This window comes from Chrysemys picta, chromosome 4 (genome assembly GCF_011386835.1).
Source record: "Chrysemys picta bellii isolate R12L10 chromosome 4, ASM1138683v2, whole genome shotgun sequence".
Taxonomy (NCBI): domain Eukaryota; kingdom Metazoa; phylum Chordata; order Testudines; family Emydidae; genus Chrysemys; species Chrysemys picta.
In genome coordinates, this window is record NC_088794.1 from 5,543,062 (window position 1) to 5,555,876 (window position 12,815).

The window sequence follows — 12,815 nt, forward strand, 5'->3', positions numbered from 1 at the left end:
GGGAGAGCTCTCTCCCAGCACTGCTGCCACGATTACATAGCCACATTAAAGTGCTGCTGCGGCAACGCTCCTATAGCTGCGCTTTCACGTCGGCTGTGTAGACAAAGCCAAAGTGATCCCCTGTCATCCAGTCCCAGCATCTGGCAGTCAGAGGCTTAGGGCCTGGGACCCCAGAGCTTGGGGTAGCATCCCTGACCATCTTGGCTAATAGCCATTGATGGACCTACCCTCCCATTAATTTATCTAGTTCTTTTTTAAATCCAATTATATTTTGGCCTTCACAACATCCCCTGGCAACTAGTTCCACAGGTTGACTGTGCCTTGTGTGAAGAAATACTTCCTTTTGTTTGTTTTAAACCTACTGCCTATTAATTTCATTGGGTGTCCCCTGGTTCTTGTGTTATGTGAAAGGGTAACTAACACTTCCCTATTCACTTTCCCCACACCATTCATGATTTTATAGGCCTCTATCATTTCTCCCCTTAGTCATCTCTTTTCCAAACCGAACAATTCCAGTCTTTTAAATGTCACCTCAGATAAAAGCTATTCCCAATCCTTAATCATTTTTGTTGCCCTTCTCTGTACATTTTCCATTTCTAATATCTTTTTTGAGATGGGGAAACCAGAACTGCACACAGGTATGGGAGAACCATGGATTTATATAGTGGCACCATGGATTTATATATGTTCAATTTACAAGTAAGATATATGTGTGTGTGTGTGTGTTTGTTTATAAACTTTCAGCCTCCAAACTCATCCTGCCTTGTGTAGTGTTTCCCACTCTCACCATTTTATCATTCATCTCCTGATGTTTGGTATTTTTAATTAAGGCTCTAGCTCCTGGACTCATGGGATTACAAGAGAATCTTCACTTTCATTTTTTTTAAAGTAATTTTCTAGCCCTTAGATTTGCAGAGAAATGCTTGAAATCTTTTGTGAGAAAGAAAAGCTTAAAGGCTCAAAAATCAGAAGCAGCATAGAAAGAATCCAAATGTTTTTAGTTTTTTAAATCAAAGCTTTTTAAGCCAATCTCATGATTTTGGGGTCCTGATATGATTTTTGAACAGTTGGTATTGGCAAGACGGGGGCCAGACTCTCAGCTGGCATAACCCCTCCTTGTCTTGGTGTAGGGGGTATTGCAGGGTGGGCCTGTGATGTGCTGCAGCTGTCTTGACCAGTGGAGTGGCTGGCTCCTTGGGAGCTGTTATTCACCAGGACAAGTTAGAGCTGTGCAGAGGCTGTTTTAACGTATGACAGAGGGGATGATTCAGCCTGTAATAGCTCCCAGGATCAGGGCTGGCTTTAAGCCGATTCGTCCGATTCCCTGGAATGGGGCCCCGCGCCTAAGAGGGCCCCGCAACGTCTGGGGCTGCCGGCGGAGCGAAAAAAAAAAAAAAAAAGGTGCGTCCTGCTTCTCCCCCCTCCCTCCAGCACTTGCGCTGCCATACAGCTGATCAGCGCAAGCCTGGGAGGGAGGGGTGAGGAGTGCTTGGGGAAGACGTGGGGCCAGGGCGGGGATTTGGGGAGGGATCCAATGGGGCAGGGAGGGGGCAGAGCTGGGGCAGAGTTGGGGCGGGGGAGGGAGGGGAGACAATTCGCGTCCCGACGTGGGGCCCCGCACCTGCTAAAGCCGGCCCTGCCCAGGATCAGGTAGCAGAAAGCTATCTAAGCCCCACATCTAGGTGGGCCATAACAGTGCTTGCTGCTCCTGGGGATCTAGTCCTGAATTAAACTGGGTTCCTTCTTTTCCATCATTACCAGTTGAACAATTTTGGTTAGCAAAATTCTATTCTTTTGTATGTATATTCCATTCTGTACAATTCCATTGTTTTCAACTTCTGCTCTGTGACATCTGTGCAGCCCAATTGTCTTTCAATGCATGGGCGTGAGAAGTAAAGGGAAAAGTTGGTATTCCTTGCCATCATCACAGTTCCTACAATGCTGTCGATAATGCATTCCAATACTTGATAAGGCTTTCCCTTCAATCTCCAAAACTCCCTGCCATGTGACTGTTCTGGCCCCCGGGCTCACAGATGCAAAAGGTGGTGGTGGGGTATCCATAAGGTAATTCTTTAGTGAGGTCATCCCTGACTCATCTCTGGGTTGGAATTTCCCCTTCTCCATTGTCTTGTAAACTGGTTTCTTCCTACTGTGTTGAGAATCAAGGTGGCTCCTCTAGGCACTTCGCTTTTTAATGGGTATCAATGGATCACTCTCTCTCCTAAAGGCTGTAGCTGTTGCTACGGGCGAAACTCAGGCCCTGTACACATACAGCTTAGGTCGGCATAAGTTATGTTGCTCAGGGGCGTGAATAAGCCACCGCCGCTCCCCAAGCGATGTAAATTACACTGACCTAAGCACCAGTGTGAAAGCAGGGGAGCTTCTCCTGCCGACATAGCTACCACGTTCGCAGTAGTTGGAATAATTAAGTCGACAGGAGCGCTCTCTCCCAGTGGGTTAGAGCACCGGCACTAGCAATGCTGCAGCTGTGCTGCGGTAAACTCTGTAGCATAGCCATAGTCTCAGTAAGGATGGATGGCTCTTATTGGCGGGGGATTTGTCCCAGCCAGGTGAGAGTTATGGAACATCCAAGCTAAGATATTACTCTTAACATGAGAAATGCAGAATTAGCATATGAGTATTAGAACCATCCATTCACCAGCATTTAGGAAAGTCCAAATACTACATATTTGATTGCAATTTTAACAACAGTTCACCAGCATTAAGTCTGACAGACTCTCAGTTGATACGTAGGCCTAAAGTTGGCCTAACCCTCCAGCATCACACCATCTTCCTTTTTGGCTCCCAGGTTGGCTGAGTGTCTGATTCCTTCTCTGGTTTTAAATCATCTTTCTCCCCTGGCTCTGGGGCTCACTCTTGCTCTGGGTTTCAATGACCCAATAAGAATGCCAGAAGAGAAATTATTGGTATTTAATGAATAATTGTCTTCATTCACCTGCCTGACCATTTAGCTATATAGCCATTTGCTTTCTAATATATATTAACACAAATGAAAACTTTGTTTAACAATAGTTAATTCTGCAAGAGACAAAACCTTTAAAGCATGGAAAGGCTCCAGTATTCATTTCCACCTTCACATCATCTGCAGCACTGTTGATAACACACTGCAACACTCGATCTCCAACAGTTACTGAAAGCAGCATGCAACCCAACTTCTCACAAACTCACACTCTAATGCAAACTTTAACGACTACTTTATTCTCCCTTGTAGGAAGAAACTGAGACCCCAGCATCTGTGTGGGGCAGCCACCACCTGGGGCCCTGCCTGCTGTGGAGCTGGGCACAGACCCTTCCCCACCCTGCAGCCAGGCCTCCCAAAAGAGGCACAGCGCTGAGCAGGGTCCCCATCTACTGAGCCCTTTATAGCCCCCCAAGCACTCAGGCTGGTCCCTAATTGGCTGCTCTCCAGCCTCCTCTATGCAAATGAGCCCCCATCCCTTGAGGCTAATGAGGACCTAGGTGCCCTGAGGGGGGCGGAGCTCGGCATGAGGTGACAGTTAAACCGACACAAGGACACAACGGGGAATGGGGGGACAAAGGGGCAGGGAGTTCAGGGGGAGGGGTAAAGAACAGGAGGGGGGATTTAGGCGAGGGCCATGGAGGGGGAGGACACAGTTTACATGGGTAGGGAAGGGGGAATTCCAGAGGGTGGAGAGAAGCAGATTTGAGAGAAGGTTGTGGGGAAGGGAAGGGGCAGGGGGCAGGAGTCAGGGAGTCGAGGGGAAGGGCCCTGTGGGATGGGGGAGATTGGGAGGGATCAGAGGGGAGAAGAGAGTTCAGAAGGCAGCAGATGTGGGGGAGCCAAGAGGAGGCTGGGAAGGAGAGGGGGAAATGTACAGGGGGAAGGAGCAGCTCAGGGTCCGTGAGGGAATTTAGTGAAGGGGGTTTCGGGGGGGCACTTCTCAGGCCTTTCCCAGGCCCCTGGTCCTGGCCCTGGCAGCTGCCACTCCCCCATCAGCCCCAGCTGGCCCCTCTGCCCTGGGCAGCGAGCTCTCAGGATAGGACTGTTCGCTCTGCAGCCTCAGCCCCCTCTTGATTCCCTGCCCCGGGGGAGCTGCTGCCCCACCCCCTCAGGCGGAGCAGTTCTCGGCTGACAGGACTAAGGGGGCAACCGGCGAACAAGCATCCATGAAAGTACTGGGTTGCTACTGCTCCAGGGTGGGGGGCCATTGCAGCCACTGGAGGTGGCAAGAGACCAGGGGGGTTGGGTCAGTCCCATTCCCTTCTCCTGTGATGCCTCCCAGGGATACCCAGGGCCGTGAGACACTTTGCTACCACCTGCACTTCGCGTGAGGAAGCCTAGTCAGTGTGTGCCAGGGGGTCACTCCCCTCTAGGCCTCTGCAGGTCTTGCTCTCTCGGTATAGGTTAGTGATACGCACCCACCAACCCTCGAGCATCGCCCTGGAGTGTCCAGCCCCTGACTCACCAGACATGCAGAATTACTAGACCCAGTGTTCCCAAACTGCATCTTACCAGTTACACCACACTACACAGCTCCATTTAATGCACCGCACTCACACTTGTTCACACAGAAAGCAAGTATGTTTATTTAACACAGGGATTCAAATGATAACAAGTAGAAATATTAGAAACAAAGGGTTACATATAATATAAAATCATGACATGCACACTCGAGCCTAAACTTGATGAATAGGCTATTGTCCTGTCATAAGAGCAAAAGCCCCAAATCCTTCCAATCAGGTGTGGCTGTGATCTTCTATTCATGAGACAAGCACACATTCCTCTTGTCTCCTCAGTGGGAAGATGCAGAGTTTGTCTCTTTATCTACAGTTATCGTCCAAAACTCCATTGTGTGCACTTGTAGGACAACTCCCGCTGCTTGTCTTTTCCTGTCCAGAACACTCTGTGAGCACTTGATTAACGTTTTGCTCAGCCTGTAAATGGTGCCCATTGTGAACCATATAATACTCATTGTACATGTAGATAGACAGATAAACATCTCTTGTCTGAAAGAAACCTGGTTTTCACCTTTTCTCACCGGTCCCAAGTCACAGACCTTAGGAACATAATTTTCAGTCTATATACATAACTCCTTACATGTTATCTGTACAGTGATTAAGATGACCAGTGTGACACAGGCTTTCAGTAGAGGCCTGGCATGACACGCTTTGGTGAACTAGTATGTAGATACCAGGCCCAGGGGATCCCGGAAATCCTAATGCACTCCTGTGTCCTCTGCCAGTTGGCACCAAGAAGTCCCTGGGTCACACAGCCCCAGTAACACTCATGCTACTGACCAGGGGAGACCCCCAGAGTAGAAGAGACTGGGATAAAGGGGAGCAAGGCTCAGGGTGGGGAGGACTGAGTCCCAACCCCCCCAGGGTCTCTCATTTACTCTGTAGGGACAGCTCTGCGCTGGTGCTGCAGGAGCCCAGGGTGAGAGCTGGGGTCTCCTCTCTGGGTTCAGGCAGGGGCTCATTCACTGCAGGGAGTCAGGGTGTCCACAAGGCACTAAGTGCTGTCCAGGGTATTTATTAACCACCCAGGAGAATGGGGCCAAGGGACATATGGGGATTTGCCAATGATTCTGTTTTTCGGGAGGGACATTGTGGTGAGGCTCCAGGGAAAGAGGATTACTGGGTGGTGCGATGGCAGGGGCTATTTGGTGCAGATGACCATGAGGGGTGGCCTCTGGGGAGAGACACGGAAAAGAGAGTGACACTAAAATATCAGGGACAGAGATAGCAATAGTCAGAGGGGATGGGAAGAGAGAAGCGTGTTGCCCTGGGGACACTAGCGGGAGCCACTTCCCCATCCAGCCACGGTCTCAGGCCAGCTGTTGAGAAAGGACAGGGGTAGGGAGAGCAGAGGGGGTCCTAGGCTGAGGTGACTGCAGAGAGTTTGGGCCAGAAATGCTGTTATTGATGATTTTTATCTCTACACATTTCAATCAATGTCTCTATTTTTCTTTTATTTAATCCTTTTATTTCCTCTTTAACCGTAGAAAATCTTCCTTCTGGGACTACGGTTTAGCTGCATCCCTTGGGGACTGTTCCAGCAACTCAAGAGAGACTTTCTATTAACGATGGTAAATATGGCCAACCCAACATTCCATAACAGATAAAAAGTATCTTCTCCCCAATTTTTATCCCATTTTCACATCCCATTCCCTTAACTTGCTATCAGTCTCTGACACACTCTAAGATAGTAAGTGGTTGAACGTGGGGTCTGGGGAAGGTCTAACATGATCCTAGATGCATAGGCTCTGACTCCATGGGAGTTGGGGCGGGAACTTTGGGGAAGGGGGTTGATGGGGGCAGGGCAGGGGTGGGAAGAGGCAGGGGTGGGGCCAGAGGGGGTCTAGCACCCACCGGGCAGAGGGAAAGTCGGCGCCTATGCTGAGATGTATAAACAAAGAAGTATCAAGGAGGATTAGGAAGATATTACTTCTGTATATGCCAATGGTGAGATCATTACTGGGATATTGTGTCCAGTTCTGGTGTCCATAGTTTAAAAAAACGTGTGTTGGAAAATTGGAGAGGTTTCAGGGAAGATCTGCAAGAATGATTCAAGGTTTGAAAAAACCTGCTTTATACTGAGAGACTTGGAGCTCAATGCATTTACTTAACAAAGAGAGGGTTGATCATGGTCTATAACTACTAAGGAAGAAAATAACAGATAGGAGAAGCCTCTTGAGTCTAGCAAACAAATGTAGAACAAGATCCAATGTCTGGAAATTGAAGTTAAATTTATTTTTAATTGAAAATAAAATTCAGCTTTTACAGTCAGGGTAACTGACCTGGAACAGCTTCCGAAGTGAATTGGTAAATTCATCATTATTTGAGGTCTTTAAATTGCAATTGGATTTCCTTCTAAAATATCTGCTCTTCTTAGTTCAACCACAAACTACTTGGTTTGATAACGAGCTGCTTCTCACCATCTATAGATGAATAATTTCCTCCACAGCAGGAATTATTGAATGGAATTTTCTGGCCAGGTGTTATGCTGAAAGCCAGACTAGAAGATGATTATTGTGGTTGCTGCTGGCCTTAAAATCTAATAATTTGTTAGGAAGAAACTTCTGTAGTTCCACAATTGTCCATTCGGGGTTCCTGGAACCTTTTTATGGAGTATCTGGTATTGGCCACTCTCGGAGACAGGATAGTAGACTAAATGGTCCTCTCTGCTCTGGTCAAGTGTGGCAGTTCTTATGTTCCTAGCAGTAATTGTACAGCAGCCAGTCTGCAATTGTATCATAAGTTGCCATGTGACATGAAAAGTCAGAAACCTGTCAGTTCCACTTAGAAGTTGTGAAGTGAACATGAGGTTCTGAGACTTAAAAAAAATACAATACAGAATATTTTTAACTTGCCATTTTTTAAAATTAAGGAAAGTTTTAAAACATTCATTTCAGCAGGCTCTCACCATGTTTTTATTTCATGTTAAAGGCTTCCTTTAGGCCCTCCAGTGCCCGTGTTTCAGTTATTTTTCCCCAGTCTCTTGGGAGATCTGCTGGCTTAGCATTATAACGTTTAGCTAACTGGTGATTGAACTTCTGAAAAACAAACTTCCAGTAATCAGAAGCCTCAATGCTGGGATCTGCCTGAATGCGCCAGTCTGGGTAATAGACGCGATAATCTTTGTAGGGATGAAATTTCCCTTTTGTGTCTAAATTTCGGAATGGGTTCTCAGAAACCACTTTAGATGAGCATATATCATAGACAAGTTTTTGTGTATCAAGATCCCTGTAACTGCATAATCCTTGTGGCCGATGCACAGATGCAAAATGCTCCTTGTGGTCACTGCCTCCTGCTTCACAGGGGACTTTACAAAATGGACACTGCTTCCCACAGCCAAACACTCGCTTGAAGATTTCATCCTGGGGTTTTAATGACAGATTGGAGAGTTTGGTGTGAATATCCAAACCACCAAATTGGGATAAGATTTCTTGTTCCAGATCCAGAAGAAAGGTTTGAATATTAGCACAAAACTGGCCTGTTTTTGCTGTGTTTTTAAACTGTATCCCAACTAAGTTGTGCTTGGAAATGACTAGGTCCTGCTGCAGCGCTTCACAAAAGTTGTTTAAAAATGCTAAGGCTGTGGTATTTTTTTCATTTTTGGAGCTTTCCAGAACTTCCCTCACTTTCTTTACTATTGTAGATAGAATCTTTTTCTCCAACTCTCCCAAACGCTTAGTCTCCCTGTAATGATCCATAATACGTCTCTGAATCCAGGTTTTGACAAATTCTTTATAGTATTTAATATATTTCACATAGTTATCCAAGTCCATCTCCTCCAGAAGCTTTTTCTGTACAATGAACTGGAAAAAGGTCCGGCTGCCATATTCAACGGACTCTGCCTTGCTGAGAATGTCATCTACTATCTCTGTTCCTAGTCTTTTGTTGATATAATCCACCAAGGCGGGTTTGAGACATTGATCACAGAAATCCCTGGCCCTTGTTTGGTTCTCATCTTTTTCCAAATACAGGTCAGTAAATGTGGAGAAATACAGAGGTTTCAGTTTCTCTAAATGACACTGAGGATCATTTTGTTTAATAAAATCTTCATGCATCTTCTGAAAGCTCCAAGCTGCCTCCCCCAAAATATGAATTTTCAGGTCAACTTCAAAGCAAGCAGTAGTGCCAAGTTTTTTAACATCCTCCTGTTGGAGCCTTTTGTTGATTATGTTCAACAATTCTGTGCAATAGATTTCATCATAGTCCACTTTGGAATTTATCTTTTCTTCAGTGTATCTTTTACCCTCATCTATTAAGGATTTAGCAAGTTCTTCTGTGTGAACAGCTGTTTCACATTCCCCTATGAACAACAGTTTTTTCATAGTTTTGATCCATGCTGAATCTAGATACTCCTTTTTCAGTTTGAAATTGTCAATTCCATGAAACAACAAACTACCTGATTCCTGTAGCTTCTGCCTGACGGCACTCCCTCGATTTGCCAGGTCCTTTCTCAACTGGGAATCCATCTCTCGATAAATTTCACGTTTCTGTAAACTGCTGAACTTCAACTCTGACAGTGTTTCTCTCCACATGTTTTCAAATTCTAATTTCAGTTCCTCATGCTCTAGTTTATGTTTTTTGTTCCTACATTCATCCAAGACCCTGTCAACTTTCCTTTCAATTAGCTGCATGTATGAGGTCTGGATATTTTCTGTCTTGATCTGGTCTTTTCGAATTCGAATTGCTTCCTCGCACTTGTTCTCGGAGTAGCTCTTAAGTTCATTTTTGAGGCAGTTTGCACTCCTGATAAAATCTTCTCTGTACTTTTCTATCAGGTGCAGATTAGAAATTCCACTTTCAAAATAATCTTGTAAATTATCCAAAACTTTTTGTTTCTCGTGCTGCAGTTTTTCCCATGCCTCATTTTTCAACATGGATAAGGCACCAGCCTGTAGTTTCTCTAATGTCTGATTCTGAATGACAGTTTCCTTTTCAGATACCCAGAGATGTATCTCTTTGCGGAAATGACATTCCCACTCGGAATACTTCATAGACAGCTGGTTATAGGCTTCAGCTACAAGGCTGTTTCTGAAACTGAAGATGAAGTTCTCGTGTTTTACAGCATTCCACAGGCTCTCCACCCATTTGACAAACTGGGGAATGTCCTTAGGGGCTCTATTATGTGACCGTCGCTTTATCAAATCAAACAGGTATTTCTTTAGCTCACACACACTCTCACTGTATCCCATGTTCACTGGAGCCATGGGAGGGACTCCGTGCCACAGCCCAGGGATGTACCAATTGTGTTTCTCTGCATCATAGTCCATAATACATGAAAAATTCACTTTTTTACATTGCTTTTCCATCCTAGCTGCAGCTATGGTCATTTCATTCAGCTGCTCTAGGAGGTGATTCCTGTCCCACATCTTTTGTTCATGCGCAGACACATCACTGACATTCTGATGTACAAATTGGCAGTTGGGTTTTTGCCCTATTTCTTCCATTCTGAGGAAGGCATGGACCACAGTTTGCAGAATATCCTTCATTTCAGTGGCGTTCTCCATGGCCATGTTAATGATCATTATGTCACTCAGTCCAATCACCAGTGTGGCCAGCTCATTGTAATGTTGGTAACTGTCCTCCGGCTTGGCCAGTTCAGGGGCTTTCAAGCCTTCTGTGTCTATCACCAGGATGAAATCACAGCCCAGCTCCTGCTGAAAGTTCTCTGCCACTTTAATGAGGGACATGAAGGCTCCTCGCGTACATCGGCCACTGCTCACTGCAAACTGCAGGCCGAACATGGTGTTGAGGAGGGTGGATTTCCCAGTGCTCTGCACTCCCAGCACCGTTAGAACCAACATTCTGGATCTACCCCCTAGTTTGTTATTGAGATGTGTTAGAACATCTGTTACCCACTGCAGTGGGATGTTGGATACATCTCCATCGATCAGCTCCATGGGAAACCCTTCCAGCATCAGGTCAGCTGCTATGCCTGGGAGATGGGTGAATTGCCTTTGGCTTTCTGCTATTTTACCTTCCTTCACCATTGTGTGTTCAGCCTCATAGAACTGCCCCAACTCGCGCATGAAATGCTCCACCCCTAAGGAACTGGCAGAGATTAACTTGTCTAACTCTGCAAACATTTTGGGGTCATCTTTTGAGTTTTTGCATTTCTCTTTATATTGATCCCGTAGTTTAGAAAGATTCTCCCGAGCAATGTGATCCAGGTCAAACTTCATCCATTTCAGGAAGTAATGTGTCTCCTCGGGAGGCAGTCGGCCTAGTCCAGTAATAAATGTAATCAAACCGTCAGTCAGGTCATGTTTATTCTGCTGAACACGTAAATCCATTAATTTCTCTTTCAGTTGAGACTTGTATTTCTCCAGAGGGATGTCCCCTTGATTTCTCATTTGGCACAGCTCCTTTTCCACTTCAGCCAAGTTTTTCCAGGTCTCCCCCTGGAGTCTCAGCTTTTCCCTCTTGTACTTTGCCACATCTTTTATGTGTACAGTGATTTCCTTGGCATATTCACCAGCATGCTGACATTTCTTATTATCCTCATCTACCTGGATGCCTAACTGACGTGCAGTCTCAGCCACGGCTTCTATACTCACTCTCTTGGGAGAAGACTTCATTATAGCTGCTATTGCAGACTGCAGAACTTTTACATATGCCGCTTGATTTGTGGCACGTCTTTTCTGCAGCACACATGAGTTGTTCAGTTTCAGGACTGGGGCCAACTTGTTCAGGAATGCCAGTGTTTCCTTGGATGTCGCAGCCTGATTATTAAAAATGAAGTAGTATTTAGTGGCTGATCCCTGCAGAGATGATAACAGCGCGTACTGTCTCTCACTAATACTCTCAGTAACAATGAACACTGCTGAGGAGATCTCTGTTAAAAAGCTGAACTGCAGCCAGTGGGACTCAATGTCTCCACGCAGGTTTGTAACCGCGACGGGCTCTGGGAAAAGATTTGAATTCTCCTTCCCAGCAGGGAAATACCAGGAAATCTCGACCAGCCCATCTGCGATTTCCCGAGGGACGTTCCCAGACTCCATGTCCCGATGGATGAAGAAATCGTGGTGCTGCTGGGAGGGGGTGAGAACCTCATTGAGGAGTTTGGACTTGGAGAAGCTGCAGCTCCCCAACCGCACAAAGGAAATGGTTGGCATTGCTGTGAGCACCAGGCTCTCCTCCCTGAACCCTCTGCTCTCTGCCAGGGAGTGCGGCCTCCACTTCCTCACAATGTCCCTCATGGCCCACAGCATTAGGGTGCCCTTGGGGGTGTCGAGGGCAGGTAGCAGCAGAGGGAGGGCAAACTGGCACATGGACATTTTGGACAGGATCTCCTGCTGTAGGAAACTGTCTGAGCAAAGCAGAACGGCACAGAGAACATCGAGGGGGTTCAGAGAATCACTGGTGTCTGTGTCAATGAGAAAAAAAAAATCTGCATGAATACCCAGCTCCTCTTTGTCCATAATGAGTGTTTGATCACCAGGTGGCCTGTGCTCAAGGCTTGTGTTCCTCGCTGTCCCATTCAGAGCCATGAGCTTCCTCAGGAAATGCCACGGTAAATCTCCTGTTGTCTGGGGAGTCCAGTTCTTTACACTTTCTTGGGTGATTTCCAGGACATCTCTCAGCTTTAGTTTCCTGCGTCTGTATTTCTGCATATTTAGCTTTGATTCAATGTACTGAAGGGCTTTTTGTCTCTCTACAGAAAGGAGATACAAGGGGGAAAATTAATTAATTTTCAAACTGGACACCATCAATTAGGCTTGAATAAAGACTGGGTGGATGGGTCATTACACGAACTAAAAACTATTTCCCCCTGCTAATTTTCCCCCTACTGTTACTCACACTTTCTTGTCAACTGTTTGAAATGGGCCATCCTGATTACGACTACAAACATTTTTTCTCTTCTGCTGATAATAGCCGACCTTAATTGATTTGTCTCGTTAGAGTTGGTATGGCAACCCCCATCTTTTCGTGTTCTCTGTGTGTATATATATATATATATATATATATATATCTTCCTACTGTATTTTCCACTCCATGCATCTGATGAAGTGGGTTTTAGCCCATGAAAGCTTATGCCCAAATAAATTTGTTAGTCTCTAAGGTGCCACAAGTACTCCTCGTTCTTATTGCAAATTTGACATGAGTAGTTTCAGCCATTCATAAAATGGCCAGAGGAGAAGAAGGAGGTGGTGCTGCTGTTCCCTCCCCCCAGTCCTTCCATAACATGTAGCCCAGTGGATGTGGGAAAGCCAAGTTTGAAATCTTGCTGTGGAGCAGGCCCCAAATTAACTTTTTTGAGTCACCAAATTTAAAAAAAAAAATAGATTTAGTTTAATGCTAACCAAATTTTATTTAAA

General features: G+C 45.8%; 1 protein-coding gene across 1 annotated transcript; it reads right to left on the bottom strand.

Annotated features, from left to right (window-relative positions):
• Positions 1-6,394: 6,394 nt before the first annotated feature.
• On the bottom strand, positions 6,395-12,233 carry LOC101951688 (up-regulator of cell proliferation-like). The gene has a single exon (XM_065591234.1). The coding sequence runs from the start codon at positions 12,108-12,110 to the stop codon at positions 7,416-7,418; it is 4,695 nt and encodes a 1,564-aa protein (XP_065447306.1). The 5' UTR covers positions 12,111-12,233; the 3' UTR covers positions 6,395-7,415.
• Positions 12,234-12,815: the final 582 nt, after the last annotated feature.